General features: G+C 45.9%; 2 protein-coding genes and 1 long non-coding RNA gene across 6 annotated transcripts in view; 1 reads left to right on the top strand and 2 right to left on the bottom strand.

Annotated features, from left to right (window-relative positions):
- Positions 1–1,917, bottom strand: part of mideasa (mitotic deacetylase associated SANT domain protein a) — a 19,657-nt gene extending 17,740 nt beyond the window's left edge. The window contains exon 1 of the mRNA XM_062551203.1: positions 1,381–1,917. The gene's annotated coding sequence lies outside the window, so the exon portion shown is untranslated. The remainder of the gene's footprint in view (positions 1–1,380) is intronic.
- Positions 1,918–1,944: 27 nt separating this feature from the next.
- Positions 1,945–18,148, top strand: ttbk2b (tau tubulin kinase 2b). Of its 4 annotated transcripts, none has more exons than XM_062551200.1 (15): positions 1,945–1,988; positions 3,853–3,993; positions 4,449–4,596; positions 5,214–5,287; positions 5,678–5,818; positions 7,732–7,836; positions 7,966–8,031; positions 8,274–8,366; positions 9,021–9,146; positions 10,540–10,697; positions 10,788–11,064; positions 11,986–12,206; positions 13,484–14,084; positions 15,471–16,084; positions 17,758–18,148. In XM_062551200.1, exons 2-15 carry the CDS (start codon positions 3,925–3,927, stop codon positions 18,110–18,112), a joined length of 3,048 nt encoding a protein of 1,015 aa, XP_062407184.1. In that variant the 5' UTR covers positions 1,945–1,988; positions 3,853–3,924; the 3' UTR covers positions 18,113–18,148. The 4 variants fall into 4 exon arrangements, with proteins under 4 accessions (XP_062407184.1, XP_062407186.1, XP_062407185.1 ...); XM_062551202.1 differs by lacking the exon at positions 1,945–1,988 and adding an exon at positions 2,663–2,867 and having other exon boundaries at positions 10,788–11,025; XM_062551201.1 differs by lacking the exon at positions 1,945–1,988 and adding an exon at positions 2,663–2,867 and having other exon boundaries at positions 10,788–11,034.
- Positions 5,643–17,313, bottom strand: LOC134098207 (uncharacterized). The gene is made up of 3 exons (XR_009941022.1): positions 17,286–17,313; positions 12,230–12,323; positions 5,643–5,797 (listed from the first exon to the last, which is right to left on the bottom strand). It is a non-coding gene; the product is annotated as an uncharacterized LOC134098207 (long non-coding RNA).
- Positions 18,149–19,929: the final 1,781 nt, after the last annotated feature.

The raw sequence follows: 19,929 nt of genomic DNA, 5'->3' as shown, positions 1-19,929 counted from the left end.
GCTTCTACTGTGCACTACTTGTGAAATCTGCTGAATTTTCCAATTTCATACCATCACCAAGATCTCCAGCATGAACATGTGTCAGCTTAATGCTCTTACATAACATGACACACAAGAGAGTAATAGAGTAACTTCGCACTTTGCCAGTCATTTAAACTGGGTCCTTATATTTCCATGGCAGATTGTTCTGTTATTTACATTAAATGTAGGCCTACCACTTCTGTTTATTTAGGCGAACCATTTTCATATTAGGTTTGACCAAGGCACACCATCGAGAAATGGGGTGAGGATCTTGTAGGATGACTATGATAGCCGTTGAACTGAACTGAACTGTACTACCTAGAACTTTGCATGGCTGTCATAGCAGAGTCAGACAGAAAGAGGGTGGAGGGGAGATGATGTGGGAGCAAGATCTCACGTGCACATGTGCAAGTCCGCCAAGTCGCTAAAGTCTTTCCAGTGTTGGCTCACGGGGTTTTCTTTTACAAGTAAATTATACTCTGTAGTTCACGGGGTGGAAGTGAAAACGCTTTATAAATAGAGAAGCAATTAGGATAAACATATCTGGAATGCCACAGTAGAGCTGCAGATTAGCGTAGCGCGTCAAATCATGTAAAGGTTTACAGGTTTTTAGTCTACTTCCATTATGACTACACTGTGGCCTCATTGACAACAAGAGAAAGTCAGAGACGGTTCATGCTGAAGTATGGAATTACTCACAAGACCTTGCGGTAATCGACTGCAGCTCCTGCAGTTAAAACGGGTCTTCTAATGTCCAACGGTAACGAAACACGGTACAGGCCTAAGATACAGCGTGACAGCCACGTCAAACTACTGTGAGGGGGGAGCACTGCGACAGTGTAGTTGTAAGCAACCAACCAAAAACAAGTTAGATTACCTCCAAAAATGTTCTAAACTGGAGATTAATCGTTTTGTTCACACAAGCCATGGCTAATTTTGATCCCAGTACAGTGTGCCAGCAAGAACAAGGCGTGTACAGTGCCGTGTTTGACAACGAGAATTACAGGAAGCGAGGAAAACAAGCGCTGCTACTTTTCACCCCCCACCCCCCCTTAAAAGATCCCCCCTCCAACGAGAACGATCGAGAACTTTTTGTAGCAAAACTTACTTTGCATCGGTGTAATTTTGATCACGAAGTATTACATACCGATTGTTTGCAACTATCCACAACAATCCCGAACAACTAGAAGCGTGTAACGTTAGTTACATAATTTGATAGCACTGGCTAAGTCCGCCAAGGAAGTCACGAAATGTTTGCTAAGTAAACTTAAAGTAAACAAGTTAGGCTAAAGCGAAGGCGTGAGAAATGCAACATTATAACGTTAGCTGAAACAGAGAATTCGATGCAGGAATACTCACAGTTTCACTATCGCATTGTCCTCCTTAAGTTTCTAAATTCGATTGACAGTGAGCTGGTCCACGGAAATGGTTTTGCTTTCGGACAAAGTCGACTGCATGCATCTCCAGAGCAGGATCATGCACAAAAATGTCAAACAGATTAGCTATGTTTCTTGAAGCCAAGAGGTTGATGTGTTGCAACAAAAATGTTTTACGACTGAACTGATTCGCTAATATCCAAGTAAAGTATATGCGGGTGGATGGTATCCTGAGTTGCACATTGTCAAGCAGAGATTGCACAACTTGGAAAAAAAGAGCAACTTTCCCCTCGAAAGTGACGACGACTATGACTACGCACTCACAAGCCAACAACAGGGGCGCGTTCGCTCAGGTCTGGGTCTTGCGTTGCTTGGTCGATCACTCAACAATACGTATTACAACAACTCGTAATCTGCAGACTAATTAGATATATTTGCCGATATTTAAAGTACACGCAATTCGATTCTTGGAGACTTGGACGTCCACGAGCGAACATAGTCTCTCGTTTCAACTGACGCCCTGCAAATCCTCCGGTGAACTAGCCACGCCTATCCTCCTATCCATATTTGGCCCTGGCCATGTGGAATCCGGTAAACGACGCCCTCCTTACATCCCTACAGGGGAATTCCTGGTCACAATTTATTTCGCTGAGAAGTGTCCCCCCACTCAGCGGGTGGGAATACGTAGATAACGTTTAAAATGAGTTTTCAAGGCTCTGGCTCCGGCACCTGGGTAGACAAATGGATTAAGGATTTAGTTATTCACAACACTGTCATACTTTTGAAAACAATTAGCTTTTTTGTAAATACCCTGTCACCTTTCAACTTATTTGATGTATGTGTTTTCCTTCTTTTTCAATGCATGTTCTCAGTATGTTAATCATAACCTGACATAGAGACAAGCGCGTTTTGGATCTTAATGCATTAATTGAATTAATTAATTAATTGATTGAAATAGGCGTCATTATTAAAGCGATTCAGAGAATATTTGAATAAAACCTGACACTTTGTAACATTTCTGTAGTAGACTCAAATATAAATGTGTCCCCCCTCTGGACACAAACTCAGCCGACTAAGTCAATAATCAGTAACAAAACACGCTCAATCTTATATAAATTAGACAGTGTGCAATACACTTAGTACACAATTAAGCAATTTCCAAATACAGACCATCTAAACAAGTTTTAAAGCAGTTTCAGTATTTGCAATTCCATAACGTTGAGTTCCCAGCTGAGCTCAGAAGTCTCACTAACGTGTGACGTAACATGGTTCTTGTGTGAGTGACTCGAGGAGGAGAGGGGATAACCGGACGACTACCTTTTGCGCTAACGTTATTCATGCAGCAGCATTCCCTGCAGAGCGCCAACTTGGTGACAGAATCATGGCTTGTGGACCACAATACCCCTCAAGAAAAAGTGTATTCGTCTGCTGTCTTATTATTTCTGCCTTGGATTGTCACTGTTGAGGAAGGTACGGGAATGGATATTAGCTAGCTATATGGCTGCCCTGCTAACTTAGCCCGCTACCAAGAGAGATTGCATTGCGGTGCTGCTGCTTTTTATGCAGTCCTTCATCAAACCGCAGAGGCAAAATGCTTGCCATATGTTAGACGATTTTGCTTCGGATACATGCACTTTGTATAGTCAGCTGTTTTCCATTGTTGCGCTCTGTAAGGATAGAGTGTCTGTAAGGGACGACTGGTTGTTATTTTCACTAGCTCCAGCAGCAGCGATAGGATACAGAACGTTGCGCTTTGTTGTCAAGGTAAGGTCGTCTTGTCGGCAGCTAATTTTAGCCAGCTAGCTTGCTAAGCTCGTTAAGTGCAGCATCTCTGATCTATGTCCATAGCCAATTTGACAACATATCGGCGCTTACGTTTAGTAAAAGCTGGCAGGTGGTTTTGAAATTAAAGACGCACAGAGAAGGTGATTACAAATCCCTCATCGCTCAGTTGCAGACAGTCATCTAATATTACAAGCTATCGATATGTATCGTCAGCAGATGCGCAAATCATAGACTTGATACCCAGCCTAGATAACGTTAGCTGCATCTTGATGTTGACTGCTGACTAGACTCACTCAGTGAATGATAAACATCTCTCATTTGAAAGGATTGTCGATCTGATAAAAAAAGAAAACAATTGCCATAATTTATTTAGTATTTTGACGACAGCTGCTCACAAAGTGAATGCATGGCATTTTGACACTTCTGTTTGCTGATGGTGCAGTTGTGTGGGCTAATCGTAATCCATATGCAAATAGCATTAGCGACACGTTTGTATTGGGTGCAACAATAATCGCAACGCATTGACAGATAATTGAGATGCCAACATGTTTTATTGTGCATGGATCATGGAGAGAGACAGAGAAAAAAAAACAGTGACTATATCTTAACTCGTCATATGACGATGTCTGAGTAACTCTTTCTGGTGTGTGCGTGTCTCTGTGTGCTGCAGTAGGCAGCCCGTGTCACTGATGCCAGGTGCAGCGCGGCTCTGGGCGTGCTCGGTGCACTCGTAAACGTCAGGATGAGTGGGGCCGGGGAACAGACTGACATCCTGTCAGTGACAGACCTGGTCAGGGACCGATGGAGAGTGGTGAGTTGCAACCTGACTTTTTTGATCCTTGTGAATTGAGTGAGCAAATATCTCTCTCTCTCTCTCTCTCTCTCTCTCTCTCTCTCTCTCTCTCTCTCTCTCCCTCTCCCTTCTCTCTCCCTTCTCTGTAAACAACATTTGCTCCCTTTTTGCTCTTTGCTTTCTCAGGACATCTATAACTAACAGATATGGTGCAGAATCAGCCAAATGGCCTGAAATAGACCCAAAGAGCAAAACAGTGTCTTTTCAAGTACAGACGACTAAGCTTATTTCCAGGTTATTGCAACTGTGTCACATGTGCTGTTTTGGGACAAGATGTCTGATGACCGTGCTACCTCACAACAAGCCAAACAAACTATCTCTCTGTCTCCCCCTAGCACCAGTCTCTCTATGTCCATGTCTGTTCACACTCTTCCTCAATTACCCCCTTTCCTGTGCCTCATCTTCGTCCAAAGGTGAAGAAGATAGGCGGAGGGGGCTTCGGGGAGATCTACGAAGTCCTGGATCAGCTGAATCAGGTCAATGTGGCACTTAAGGTGGAGTCGGCCCAGCAGCCCAAGCAGGTCCTCAAGATGGAGGTGGCGGTGCTCAAGAGGCTGCAGGGTAAGCAGCTGGGTGTGGAGCGGGTTGGTCAGAACCTAACAGAGCGTGTTCCATCAGAACCTAACTGGATATCTATGTGTAACAGTAGCCAGCTGGCATGATCCAGTAGCTGCACAGTAAGTAAACCTCCCTCCCGATGCCTTAAGAGATGCGTTAGCAACAGAAGCCAACACCCATGGTTTAGCCTCTTTGGTAGCACTCCGGCCTCCTGATCCGAGGTGCTGTAAATACTGGGATTGAGGCCAGGCTGGTGCAGGGGTGGTCCGGGCCGTACTAGAGTCAGTACAACGCAGGTTACATAGGGATATATGCTAGATCTTCATATGGAAATCTTTCTGCCTTTCTTTCTTTCTTTCCCTGTCAATCATTAGTTCAGACAGCTCCATGTATTTCCCATGTTGGTTTTCTCCATCTGTTGTTATACTGTAATAGATATGTTTTACTCTGATGTGTAACAATGGGTTTCAATTTTATTTGATATTATTTGATATTTGGAAAATCTTATTTTCACTATCCTTTGGCATCTATTTTAAGTACAATGTTACACCACATGTGTTTTTATTGTCTTCATGGAATGTCAATAATTTGATAGTTAATTGCTTGCTTCCACACTGTAGGTAAAGACCACGTCTGCCGCTTTGTTGGTTGTGGCCGCAATGACCGCTTCAATTATGTAGTCATGGAGCTACAGGTACAGTATTTGATGTTTGAGGTTTTTATCGTCTTGCATGCGTATTTCTTTCTTTGTATCATTGTATTTGTAAGTGTCACTCAGAAAAGATGAGATTATTTGTTTCTCTTTTTTTTGTGATTATGCTTTTTTATTTTCCATTAATAAAAAACACATAATACAGAGCATACGGATGTTGTATATACAGTATACAGCAATGTGGAGATTGTGCTAGTGGATAATCAGTACTTGTTACACTAGCTGTTTTTGGAACTTCTCCAACAGCTGCAGAACTGACTCCTAACTAAATGTGTCATCCTTGATTGATTCAGCATGTTCAAAGCTGTTGTTGTTATGTGTTGTGTATTGCAGGAACGATTGTGAACATTGAAGTTTTGTTTTTATTTTCAGGGGAGGAACCTTGCAGACCTCCGTCGGACGATGCGAAACGGGACGTTCTCTGTGTCCACCACGCTCCGACTTGGTCGGCAGATTCTGGCAGCCATCGAGAGCATCCACTCCGTTGGGTTCCTGCATCGGGACATCAAACCGGTGAGCCATAAGCACACAGTCTATATTGTGATTACCTACAGTATGCATGATTTTAATGAAACAAACAAACAAACAACAATATTTTTGTTTGTTTACGTTCTGGCTGTTCTACAGACTCTGCGCTTGATTTAACATGGTCTGGATACCCTTTGTAGTGTGTTTGAGTTAGGGGTGTTTGTTTGTTGGCACAGATGAAAACAACTTTGAAAAGTGACAGGATTAAATCAGAACAGACTAACAAAACCAGTGCAGATAGAATCAGTGACAACTCCTTTGTGCAGTAAGGCCTGTGATGGGACTCTCTGCATAGAAGTTGGCTTGCACCATCTTTTGTGCTAACTTTTGAATATCCAATTCCTTAATACCACAGCGCCTGTTGTTTGGGTAGCTGGTGCTGTTTCCTTTTCATCAGAGAAATTACTCCTGAGTGTTTTAGTAGCTTAGTGGGTGAAAAAAAAAAATCCAATCTGCAGATGAAATCTAAGGCAAAGACAACTGAGGATTCCAGACCATACTGTACTTCTAGGAATCTGAGCTTGCAAGCACTCAGCGAGGCCATAACCCCTGATCCATCTTGCAGTGATCATTAAAAAGGCATATAAATTGTTCACAGCACAATTAAGAATTATTTTCTTGGCTTTACTCGGTCTGAAGCTCTTAGCAGATATTCAGTCTCCCAAAAAGTCCCAGCATCAATAGTGGCAGTTTGTTTGCTCATTATGAGTAAAGAAGACACATCTATTCTGCAGAAGCAGTGCTATTTCTTTCATCGGCCGCAACTCTCAGTCTCTGACCACTTTAGGATTTCAGTTATTTGTTTTCTTCTGTTTCATCCTCCATTAGCAGAAAAAAAACAGTGTGCAAGCTGGTCTACTAACAGGCCTACTCAAAAGTTCAGGGACCACAGATGCAAATTAGCTGTCTAGCTAAATCTGGTACAGGAATTATTCTGTACATGGCCCCTGTCAAATAAACAAATAAACTAAACTAAAACAGTTCAGTTGAGGGCATCTGACTCGGCATGTTACCAACATCATCCTTTTCTTCGTCATTAGAGCAGAGTGAAGTATTACTAAACAGCAACATGAGTAAGCAGGGCTGTGGCCGCTGTGCAGTCGGGTCACTCTGAGGACACGGCAGGCCATGAACATCTCACCTCTTAGATTACCCAGGAGATAAGATGCTTCAAAAACACATGCTAGCTCCTACAATGGCACTCTTGCGTCACCCCGTATCCATTAGCTTGCACCGGCCAGCGCTGACCAAAAAAGGTGCTTGCAGGCAGCGTGCGTTTGATTGAGACTGTGGCGGGTAAACCCTCTTCGCTGTTGTTTCTGTGGACTGGCTCACAGTAGACGTTTAGTCTGCTATTTCTGCCCAGTCATGGCCTCTTAGATTGATGCCCACGAAGCCTCGCTGACCACAAAAGCCTGATTATCTTGTCGGCGCAGAGGTCTGACGGGGGCAGTTTGCTGCGCTGACCGGCTGACCGGCCGGCCGGCCGTCCGGCGGGCGCAGGTGGCATTGGCATCCGTCCCGGGTCACATGGGCAGGGCAGAGCTGAGCCCGCTGCGTCTACAGCAGCCAAACTGCTTACTGCCAGTCATTCAGCAGACTGGCTGTAGTCTTCCTGAAGACTTCCACAATAGTAGAGATATTACTACCAAAACTACAATGTGATCCCAAAGACTAGCACAGTGGTGAAGGGCTACAGTAGGATACAGTCATCCCAAAGACTTAGGAAAATAGGAAAGACATACAGTGAAGACAGACATAGTAAGGTACAGTACTTGGAAAGCAGGAGGGAAAGCCTTGTCCCTGGATTGCCATCAACTCACTGCAGAAGTATGCTGGCATGACCAGCACATTGCTATCATGTTTCCCCTGACTAAATGAGCCATTCCTTTCCGCAGTCCAACTTTGCCATGGGCCGCCTATCGAGCACGTGCAGGACATGTTACATGCTTGACTTCGGCCTGGCGAGGCAGTTCACCAACTCCTCCCAGGAAGTTCGGCCGGTGAGAAACCGTGTTTTACTTTGTTTGTTTTTTTTAGGTTCCCTTCTTTTTCAGTTTTTTTTTTCTTTTTTTTTTTCTCTTTTTTCGGTAGTAGTCATTCTCCTGTCTGTCCTTCCTTGTTCTTCAAAGCCTCGTCCAGTAGCAGGTTTCAGGGGAACAGTACGTTATGCCTCCGTCAACGCCCACAAGAACAAGGTAAATCTGACTCATTAAGACCTTTTCATAGACGTTTTGCACACTCTCTCTCTCTCTCTCTCTGTCTCTCTCTATCTCTTTCTCTCTTTCTCACACCCACACACCCTCTGACCTAAGCCAGACCACAAGTCCTTTCGTTTTTAAAACAGACCTTGCCTAATTACTTGTTTGAATCATCATGACAACTGACAAGTCACTCTCTTGCCCCTCCTTGACCTGTGACCTGCTATTGCGATAAACAGGAGATGGGTCGTCATGACGACCTCTGGTCCCTCTTCTACATGCTGGTGGAGTTCATGGTGGGCCAGCTGCCCTGGAGGAAGGTCAAGGACAAAGTAAGTGGACCGGCCTAGTGGCCCCAGAGTCACAGGATACCGTAATTTCACAACTATTAGCCGCGGCTTATTCATTGATTTTGCAAAAATTTCTTCAGCTATGAGGTTGATATACGGGGTCAATATGGTATTAATTGATTTATATGGATAATTCATTAGTTTCTTTCAACTTGCATAAAACACTGTCCTGCGGCTTATATACACAATGCAGCTTATACACAGGAAACGACTGTACACTGTTTTACATTTAGGAAACACAAGAATTTATTAAGTTATTTAATCAAGAATAAGATGTAAGGGGACGCAAAACTATAACGCAAGCAAAAATGGCAGCGGGACAAATCAGTTGTCAGTAATGTGGGAGAGTGTTGCTGTGTCATGTAAAACAAGTGTAGAGGTAGCAAAACCAAAAAAGCCAAACCAAAAAAAGGATTGTGTTCATCGTAACTGTTCTGATTTCAAACTGTCGAGCAGTACTGGAGTTTTAACCAGTCAGTATAGACATCCTGAAAGGCCAGGCCAGGAGTCAGGACTGATGAGGGCTTTTGCACCATGCGTGTGTATGCTCTGTGGTGCCATGGCTATTTTTAAGATGTTAATTTTTCTTGTTTGAGTGAAGTGACGTTTTCCCTGCCCTGTCCCATGATCCCTCAGGAGCAGGTGGGGAACATGAAGGAGACCTACGACCACAAGCTCATGCTCAAGCACCTGCCCTCGGAGTTCAGCAGCTTCCTGGACCACATCTCCACCCTCGACTACTACACAAAACCGGACTACCAGGTACTGCACATTGTTGTGTGTCTGTGTGTGTGTGTGTGTGTGTGTGTGTGTGTGTATGAGAGAGTCTGAGTGTGCTTGCCGACCAGTACCACCGATATGACAACCTGCAAACGTGTGCCTGTTTGTAAGTTCATGTGCATGTGTATGTTAAGGTAATATAATATTGTACAGGAAGTGTGTATGCTTTTATTTTCTTGTGTGTGTGTGTGTGTGTGTGTGCGTGTGTGTGTGTGTGTGTGTGTGTCTGTCTTTCCGGTAATATCTTCTCTTGCCTAAAGTGTGCGCTGCCACAAGCAGTGCCCTATGCTTTTGTGTATAGGTGTGTGTGTGTGTGTGTGTGTGTCTGTCTTTCTTTCCAGTAACATCTTCTCTTGCCTAAAGTGTGCGCTGCCACAAGCGCAGGGCCATAAATATGAGATGAGGGCTGAAGTGAGGAATATGGAGCATGTTTTATGAGGAGGCTTCAGCACTCCCCCCCCCCCCCCCCCCCCCCCCCACACACACACTCTGTGGTCTTCTATCACTGTTCCACATTAGCCGCTGCTCTTGCATGAGCGGAAGATTCCCCCGGGCACGCCGTGGGGATGTTTATTTACTTCTTAACTTTCATCTTTTTAGCTCGAGCCATATTTTTTTTGGTAGATTTTTTCCAAAATATCGTAGTCTAGGGGGGAGAGGGGAGCATGATGAAACTGCCTGTGTTGTGCTCCATTTCCATACGCATCCTTGTTTGTGGGCACGTAGTGATCTGAACATCAGGCCCCTCAGTTTTGTGTCTGTGTGAGGTTTCAAGCTGCTTGCTTTCTCACTTGACCATCACATGTCAGTGCTGTTTTTACAGGCAGAATCTTTCTGTGGAAGGGAATAGGTAGCTTGTGGTTGACCTGTGCCCCACACTTTGGAAATCAGAAGGGAACATCCCTTCGGGGGGGGGGTGTTTGAGATTGGAAGTCGCGAAACCAAGTTCCTCTCCTCTCTCCACTCACCACTTCCTGTCGCATCACATCGTGTAGTAGTGTATTGATGAGTCTGCAGAAAGTTCCGGAAATAGTACGGCCCCCCGGCCAGCGGAGGGTTCCTGATTTGTGGATGGCATTGGTCAACTTTGTGCTAGAGTGTCCTTTAGCAAGGCTCTCAATGTCACAGTGACTTACAACGATGTTCTCACTTAGCACATTTACCCCCTCAAGACATCAGTGTGTAGTAGTATGTTGCAGTTGTGATGGTAGTGTGTTGCAGTTATAACTGTGTAAAATGTTATGTGCATAAATGAAGTCAATGAGGAAATGTAACCTTCTGCGGTTTTCGAAGACTTTCCTTTTGTCCGTAGGGAACTATCTGCAATAGATGATACTGAAGCTTTACTGAGTTGTTGAGTTTTTTGTCTTTGCAGATGCTGATGTCCGTGTTTGACAACAGCATGAAGAGTTTTAACGTAATGGAGAATGACCCCTATGACTGGGAGCGCAGTGACTCAGATGGCCTGCTGAGCATCCAGACTTTGGCCACCACTGCCCAGCAGCTGACCCGTCTCACTCCTGCCTACATGGGGTACGTATGCCCATAGCACCCTCCTATCGTTAAAAATCAGTCATCACGGTCCATCATTGCTTTACTGACTAAGCCTCTCCTCCGATTAAGGATGGCCAACGCGTCGGCGGTGCCCGGAGACCTGCAGCGGGAGAACACGGAGGACGTGCTCCAGGGCGAGCGGCTGAGCGACGCGGACAACTGCCCGCCGATGCCGTCCCAGCATGCCCTGGGGGCTGACGTGTGGGAGGAGATGGAGCGCAACCGAGACCGCAACCGCAACCACGTCCAGCAGCAGCAGCAGCAGCAGCAACAGCAGCAGCAGCAGCAGCAGCCGCTCATCAGGAAGGTGAGGGAGGTGAGGCCAGCTGCCCTGCGGAGAGTGAAGGTGGGTTTGTGGGAATGTCGACCAGCGACGGCGCAGCGACAAGCGGAATGGCGACAAACAAACAAACAAACAAGCAAACAAACAAACAAACAAACAAACAAAAAAGATTCCACACCAACCGCCGGCTAAGGCACAGAGTAAGAACTATCAAATGACACATGGTTGACATGACAACACAATGAATCATTTTGTTATAGTCCCAAATTTAGTCAATGTTGCAATTTTACAAAAAATTTCAATTGATACATTTGAATAATTGATGTAGTGACATGGCCACTATGTGAAGACTCTTTTCCCACCATTTTGTCAACCTGTGTCATTTGGCGAGTTTGTATAGTATAAACGATATGTTGTTGCAACAAAAAAACATGTTTGTTGTAGCAACATCTCAGTCGACATACTATAAACCCACCCTTAGATTAAGAATGCACCACGTCACACCAAGCAACATCTTCAGCAATTCTGATGGGCCAACAAGCTACAACAGTGGGCAGCTTGTGTAAGTAATTGATAATGGGCAAAAATGATCAGCAGTGATTATATAATATTTGAACAGTGAACGTTATCATTGGGGCTGCCCATCAGTATTGCAGTGTGTCACCTTTTAGAGTACTAAATCACAAGATAAAACTAGATTTGCACTATTTCAATGTTGGCTTCAGTGATGTCAGTCTCCTTCATTACTTTCAATGAAGATGAAGCATTTTGATCTTAGCAGTAACTTAGCAGTGGACAGACATCATGTCCGACCACGAAACAAACAGTGACCCTAAACAACGCTCAAGTCCTGAAGACGAATTTCTCAAAAAACGTAACTAGTTGCTGCTGACAATGAAGCCTCTTGAAAAGAATCGTCTTGCTTCCAAGGGGCCGTCTCGGTAACCGGATGGTTTTCTCATGTTGCTCCAATCCCGGTCACAGGTTGCCAGTGAAGAGGAGCGGAGTCAGAACCAGGGCAACCAGAGCCCCAACAGCGGGTCCGGGTCCATCCAGGGCTCCCCGCGCCGCGTGCGGTCCGAGACGGTGCTGCTGGACCGGGTGGCGCCGCTGCTCCGCCGCATGAGGCACAGCCAGAGCATGGGCCTGGACAAGAGGCTCACGCCCGAACCCAAGCCCACCATCGAGCGCTTCCTGGAGGCCTAGTGAGTCAACTGTAGCGTCCTACCTGTTAACCGAGGTTCAGAGGCCAGGTTTAGAGGCCAGTGTGGTGTAGTGGTCAGGGCAGTGGTCCAGTGTCTCCAGGGTCATGGGTTCAAACCCTGGACTAGGAGAAAAGAAGTAATGATAATAATTTCTTGAATTTCCCCTTGGGGATCAATAAAGTATCTATCTATCTATCTATCTAGGTTCATGGTGCGTTCATGAGCAACTGGGAAGTGGGAGAATTTAGAGAGTTTAGTGGGTGCACGACACGTCACACCTGAATTGGGAACTTCCCAGTTTCGGGTGGGGGCTTTGGGAGAGCTCCCAGGAAAATGTTTTGACGTAACTCAACATAGTGAACGCTCTCACTTCAGAAGTGGGGAGTTTAATAGGAACCGTCCTGCTTCCCAGCCACGTGAACGTACTATTATACATTGATTTTGCAAATTGTCTTAAACTAGGAGATTGATACGCCCCTGTGTATCAATCTCCTACACACGGGAATGCATTTATTTTCTTCATCCTTCTTTCTGATTCTGATTCATTGGGTTATTAGGAACTGTGGTTAATACACAGGGGTGGTTATTATATTCACAGTTCTATCTTTTTTTAGTTTGCATAAAACACTGTTGTGAGGTTAAAATATGTGGCTAATATACAGTAAATAAGAGGCTGGTAGCTCTTGGTAGTAAGCGTAGACACTTTCCACGTATTGGGTGCTCTTGGAAAATGGGATCAGTTCATGATAAGGAAAACAATCCAGGCACTCCAGGAATGGTGATGGAGGAAGGTATATTTAAAAAGCCTTTATTTGTTACTGCAATACAGTAACAGTAAATTACTGTTCATCATTGTTTTTGTTTAGATGCACTAAATGCCCTGATTGCATCATGCTTCTCATATTTATTTGGTCTGTTATATGTTGTGCAGGCAGTGAAAGTTATTTGTTAGATTTATCTCCATTTGTGGGTTCAGTCTGTGACCTCAGTAAGTGAATATAGTAAGCAATTGAATGGGTGCTAATTATGGTGGAAAAGTTGTGCCGATGATGCAAGAGCTCTAAAAACCAGGCAAGAATACAGCAGTCCTGATTTTCCCTCCAACCTTTTATGGAAATAGAAGCAAGACAACTTTAATCACTTGATGTTGTTTTCTTTCCTCTCACTCTTTCTTTTTCTCTTTTTTATGGAAATAGAAGCTAGACAACTTAATCACTTGATGTTGTTTTCTTTCCACTTTCTTTCTCTCTGTCGTTTGTTTTCTCCTCTCTCTCCAGTCTGGGTAAACAGCGCCCGGTCCTTTCCCAGGATCGAGAGCGCGGCTCCAGCCTGGGCAGCCTCCGAGGCAGCGGCAGTGGCAGTGGCGGCGGCGGCTGCGACGAGGACCTCCTGCAGCTAGGGGGCGCCGGCTCCCCCAAGCAGGGCTCCCAGGGCTCCCTGGAGCAGGAGGAGGCGGCCAGCAGCGGGGGCTACGTGGCCGTCACCCTGAGCCCCGTGCCCCAGGAGGGCGACTCCCAGGAGTGGGTGATGGTGGAGCTGGAGGGGGGCAGCGGGAGCGGGGGCTCGGCCGGCTCCAAGCCCGAGGACGAGGGGAGCGGTGGTGGCGGCGGCGGCGGCGGCGGCTTTGGCGTGTGCACGCTGGGGCCGGAGATTATCCCCCGCACCTGGTCCGACCCGCTGTCCCAGCGCAGCGCCGGCGGCTCCAGTGAGCTGGGGGGCGGCGTCCTGTGCCACACCACCCCTCCCTTCGGACGCTTGCCGGGCCTGACGGGGATGACGGGCATGCCGGGGTTGTGTGGCGGCCTATCGGGCCTCAGACGGCTGCCCACCATCCCGTCGGCTGCCGTCATGCGCATCAGTCGCACTCAGCAGGAGCCGGTGAGTCTAGTCAGCCGTGTCGTTAGCCGTGTCGTTCAGCCGAATAGGGCTCGGGCACACACCTTGCATTCTAGGAATATCGTCGACATATTGGTAGCGCACCGAACGTAATATCCATTCAATCAGATGCAGAAGACAAGGAGCAGAAATATAGTGGCGATTAATTCTTTTCCTCTTGCGATCGTGGGTTGCACTGTTACACCCCACTACACAGCAACATACGACGAAGAAGGCAAAAACTAAGTAACAGGAACACACTAATAGGCGGGAGTAAATCCATAGTAATCCATAGTAAACTAAGGAGTGAAGCTGCCAATATGGCTGCGCCCGCGAAGTTTTCACGTCATGATCCCGAGTCCTATTGTTCAACCGTACCAAAGAACAGGTTTGGTGCTCTATGGTTATTTATTATTAAGCTGGCGACTTAGCCCAACCCAAGGACACTGATCCAGGAAGATGTCCTGTGTCAGCAATCTCTGTGCTTCTTTGTGTTGGCCTGTGGTTTGGTGGTTGATGGTTGATGGATGGATGGTGGCTTCGGTAACACTTTACTTGAAGGGATCTACATACGACACATTGGGCGCCTCTCATTCATCAAGGAGAGAGGGTTGGAGAGAGGTTGAGAAGGGGCCACTGATCTCAACCTCTAGCCCTAACCCTAAACTTGTCATGACAAAAACTGAATGACACTTAAAGGTTGTATCAGCGATTGCGGGTGACGTCTCTTCTGTTGGAAGTGAGATCCCAAACGAACTGAACTAGCTCACTTCTGTGCTTGTGCATCATGTAAAAAACTACGGCCGTGCAGGAAAGCAAAACACCACATTACCCACCCTCCGTCAGTGATTGGTTGGAACACTATTTATTTTAGTTAAGAGGTGTCCCTATGCACAAGCCTTTAGTGATACAGGTGCAGGCAAGGCAGGTAAGTATAATCCAAAAGTGAAAGCGAAATAAACAGGTAGCTAGCAGATTGTGAGGAAAGATTAGATGAATGCGATTATTTGTTTGGGCCTGCAGTCACTGATATAATCTTTAATGACAGAAGCGTTATGTCATAACCATTTATGACTTGTTTATAATGCTTATGATACATTCATGACCGTGTCATGTCAATCTCATGTAGATACCTTCAAGTAAGCGTAACCATGGTTTCACTTGTACATCGCCATTGACCTTACATTGACATTTCTAGAAAACACAGATTTCCCAAATGCTTTCCAGTTTGTTGAGGAGAAAAAATTGGAAAAACGTTGTTGTACGTCTTCCATCTTCTTCAAGGACCCTCTGAATTCACGTGCTGATGGCTGATCTCGTATCTCTTCCCACGCTATTTCCTTTTCCACTTTCTCCCTCTCTGTCTCTCTCTCCCTCTCTTTTCTCTAGTTTGGTGAGCAGGAGAAATCTGAACAGGACGGTGGGCAGGAGGATCAGCCAGGCAGCGCCATGGACCAGCCTGAGCGGGAGCTCGGCCCCGACGACCCCCCTAGCCCTGCGGTGCCACCCCGGGACCCCCTCGACGGAGACGCCCCCAAACCCACCTCCAAGATGGAGATGGAAGGGGGCGAGAGCGACTCGGGGTTCCCTGACCAGGGCGACACGACGGCTGGCGGCGTGGAAGGCACCCACCCCTCCGGCGCCACGCCCCCGCCACCCGGTCCGAGACGGGACTCCTCGCCGCGGGCCAGCCGCATCCCCGTGCGCGACCTCGACTCGCCCACGCGGCGGCCCCTGTCGCCCGCGCTCTCCCCGGCCCTCTCGCCCTCCTGCGAACACTTCCCCTCCGCGCTGCTGCGCGACCGGCTGGCCCTGGCGAGCGGGAACGGGGGAGGGTGGCAGGTCGAGGACCCCACCTCGCTGTCGTCCCTGTCGTCGGGGAGGAGCCGCATCCCGCGGCCCCTGAGCCCCACGCTGGCCCCGAACGACGTGCAGGCCGCCAGCCGCTTCCTCCCACGCCCCCCACCGGGAAAACCTCCCCTCCGCCCTGCAGGAGACAACCGGTAAGAGACCGTAAACGCACGCACACGCAATATGTCAATACACAACGCGTAAGTACATCCTGTAAAGAGCACACTCGCTTGTGCTCTTCACACCATAAATTCTCACAAACAAACTACATAGCGTCAGTCACACACAGGATGTTGTGGTGGTGGTGAGTGAACATACATACCTATACATGCATGCATACATACATACATAAGTTACATATGAGATGAGTTGAGGTGAGGTGAACTCCACATGCATCCGGTCTGAACTCTCATGCACTCCAGACAGTATTGCATCTGCTATCTCGTACCATCAGAGCTCCTCTGACTGCTCTCTGATATTTGGGGGATTCCACTGTTTACTGTCTGCTGAATCAACAGAGGCTTTTGGGTAAGGTCAGAAGGCTCACCTTCAGTTTGCTTAGAGCAGCAAGTTCTCTGACAAGCTAATGCAACAGCAGGGTGATTTGAGGACTCGGTGCTCTGACATCAAGGGAAATATGCTGCAAATAATGTGTCCCTCTAGCCTGGCTCTTACCAGACCAAGCTCAATATTTTAAGATTTCATTAGTCCTCCATCTCTTCCATCTTTTTAAGTCTCTATCTTTTCAGATAACATTGGTCTGGGGAGTCTGCTCTGTATTTTCTACTGCACAAGAAACGTGATAAACACGCATAGTTCAAATGACGCATTTGCGCAGCTTCTTCAACCATTGCAGACCAACCATCTGGGTGCGCCAGGTGGATAAGCCAGTTTATGATTGGTCCATGCAGATTAGTAACGGAAGCAAGAGGGAAAAATGTGGAGGTTTCCAGCTTGAGATGCAGGGTGAAATCCAATCGCCGGCAGATCGGGCTGGGTTTAGCAAGTCTAGTGTCCCTCTTTAACCAATCTGTCTCTTTCCTCCTCTTCGTCTTCTCCATCAATGTCACTCGGTCGATATTTCTCCACCTTAACATTAAAGGTGCAGTCGGCCATTGCGGAGACAGTCCTGTTTGTTTGTTTATTTTTATGTTTATATTTTATTTTATTATTTTATTAGCAGACGCTTTTGTTCAAAACAACCAAACAAGATACGCCAGAAAGATAGCTCACCCTTCCCTTCAGTATTCCCAGAGAAATTCCTGGGAAGTGGGCTGCCCCCAGTTTTGTTTGTTTCCTGTTTCCAGAGCCTGGGCTGCCTACAGAGACCAGATATATTTACAGTATACTCACGGAATGGGCAGTTAGTTGTTGATGTGAGGAGATGATTGCTGAATGTAACAAAGAAATTGTATGGCCATGAAATGGTGAACGATCGCTGAATACACTTCTAAGTGATTTGCATAAAGTAATCATTGATATGTGGTGGTTGTACATGTACACTTAACCCCAAATTGCTCCAGGGTGACTGTCTCTATAGTAACCTACTAGTTTGCTAAGTTACTGTGGATAAGAGCAACAAATAAATGACACATTATAATGTAATAATAGAACTAACAACAATAATGATAACAGTAACATTTCTATCTCTCTCTCTCTCTCTCTCTCTCTCTCTCTTCATATCTTTTGCTTAATTTGTTAGGCTCTGACATCAAGGGAAGTATGTTGCAAATAATTTGTCCCTCCCTCTCTTTACTCCTCTCTGTTTTCTCTATCTTTATTCCTCCGTCTCTCTTCATGTCTTTCTCTGCATCTGTCTTATCAGGCGTCGCCGTTACCGTATCCGTGCCAGTAGCACTAGCGATGCTGATCTCCTTGACAACCTCACGCAGCTGATGCAGGAGCGTGGCGGCCCCACCCCTCACTACAGAAGCCCCTCCTCCTCATCCCTGCAGCGCTCCCTAAGCTCCTCCCCCTCACGGCACGAGTCGCACGACGCCGCTGGCGGCGGCGGCGGCGGCGGAGTCTTCCTGGGACGCAGCCAATCGCCTTCCAGCTTCTCGGGGTCCCCACCACCTCTTCGCGCAGCGGAGCTAAGGGCCTTTCGGGCATCAGGGTACTGCCCCAAAGGCCGGCTGGGTAGCCCTGAAGGCAAAGTCACTACCAAGCTAAGCAGGTGAAGACCCGTCCAAATCCAGGATGGGGTGGACTAGCGGGGGGGGCGGGGGTGGGGGTGGATATAGTGGGATGAACATCATTTAAGGCCATACCATGGCCTAATTCTAACTATGGGGTGTCTGGAAGAATTCTGGGAGTTGTAGTTTGAACCTGAGCTGAGCTTCCCGACACACTAGTGACCCGAGACTGAGCGAAATGCTTGAAAGAGCCTTGTTGCTGACGATGACAACTATGGCGATGGCACTGATGATGATGATGATGATGACGCCATGGGAAAATGGTCCCTTGCCTTTTCAAATTCCTGTCTGCCATACCTCTGAGATATCTTGTGAGACATTTTTTTTCTATTTATTTCTTTATTTCTGTCACTCCAACATCATTCCTTCATACACTTTTCCTGAAGTTTCTTTGATGGCTTGCACTAGAAGGGTCCTTCCACTTCAAGTCTTTTTGCCAAAACTATAGAATTAACATCATTCTATGGATTTTCAGCTCTATGGCCAAATCACAGCTTTTTCTTTTCCTCGTCATGTTTAACTTGTTTTATATCTTTATTTTTTACGTCACTGTTGTCTCACATGTCATTTGTTACAGTCCAAAAATTATTTATTTTTTCTTATGAAGAGTTATTTTCTATTTTCATCGACTCCGCCTTTATCGGTCAGTGGATATCAACTGATCAGATGGCCATATGGTTAAATATCTGTATAGCCCTATGTGGTTCAATCAAGCATGTGTGTATATATATGTATTTAAGGGAATGTATATGTAATGTAAACAGTATCAATAGAATGTATTTATTTATTATGGACGTGTGTGTTACAGTACTTGACAGCTAAGCTCGGAAATGATGAACGTGTCTTGCATTGGCAGCCACATATTGCAAGCGATCGTTTGTCTTAGGGGGGGAAAAATGGTGCAGTGTCCTCTCCTTTATGCCTGCAGTCTGCCTCTTAACAGTGAACTGTACTCCGGGTAAAGAAAAACTAAAACAAATGTGAGGATAAAAGAAGAGATATACCACTCTGTCAATTTTTGAAAACATATTTCCTTGTCCTATTAAGAACACTAGCTACATGTAGTCAATCAGTTATCTTCCACCACAGTAGAGGTTAAAGCCAACATATGTATGCATATTTGAATCTGCATTGTTTTAGCAGTGCACTGGTGTGACACTATTGGCAAAATGCAGTTTATGATATTGGTCTTTTTTTTTTTTAAACAAAAAAAAGTCCCATAAACAGATTTAGTCATACAAGCTTTAGAAAGCTAATAGTCTGTTAGCATTTCATCCTGACATTCAGAAGAACACTAAAGTGTAGCTCTACTCTCACCTTTTTTGATTGTCATTGAAAAAGTGAGAAGATGTTTTTTGGTCTATGAAGTTATAAATACTGTACATTTTGTCAATAGGTCACACACTCGCTCCACTGTAACCAAACCACTCATGCTTACTGTATCTTACAAGGTACTTAAAAAGGACAAGACACCTGGTCCAACAGACCGCTAGTCTTAACTGTACAGAATCTATGTAAACTGCCAGTCCTCGTGGCATCATCAGATATACCTGTTAGTGTAGTGCAACATTTTTCCTTGAGTTGCCGGCAGCATTTCTTTCTTTTCTTTTTTTAAATCACGCAAAGAAACACATCTGATTTGTTGGAATGTAAATGTGAAAAGGGAAAGAAGCGTGCACGACGACTAAGGTTGTACATAAGTGGCTGTGGTCATTTGCTTTTGTATTCATATTTATACAACATCGTACTGTATATTGTCTGTACAAATCAATCTGTTTATTTTTTAAAATAAACTGCTCATG

The sequence above is a fragment of the Sardina pilchardus genome, chromosome 12, assembly GCF_963854185.1.
Source record: "Sardina pilchardus chromosome 12, fSarPil1.1, whole genome shotgun sequence".
Classification (NCBI taxonomy): Eukaryota; Metazoa; Chordata; class Actinopteri; order Clupeiformes; family Clupeidae; genus Sardina; species Sardina pilchardus.
Note: the sequence above shows the minus strand (reverse complement) of the source record. Positions and strands in the feature narration are given on the sequence as shown.

Excerpts from the sequence above, each read along its gene's own strand:
- ttbk2b (XM_062551200.1), top strand. The coding sequence starts at position 3,925 with ATGAGTGGGGCCGGGGAACAGACTGACATCCTGTCAGTGACAGACCTG. Across the intron at positions 11,065-11,985 it reads CTGCCCTGCGGAGAGTGAAG|GTTGCCAGTGAAGAGGAGCG; the intron begins GTGGGTTTGTGG and ends TCCCGGTCACAG. Across the intron at positions 16,085-17,757 it reads CGCCCTGCAGGAGACAACCG|GCGTCGCCGTTACCGTATCC; the intron begins GTAAGAGACCGT and ends CTGTCTTATCAG.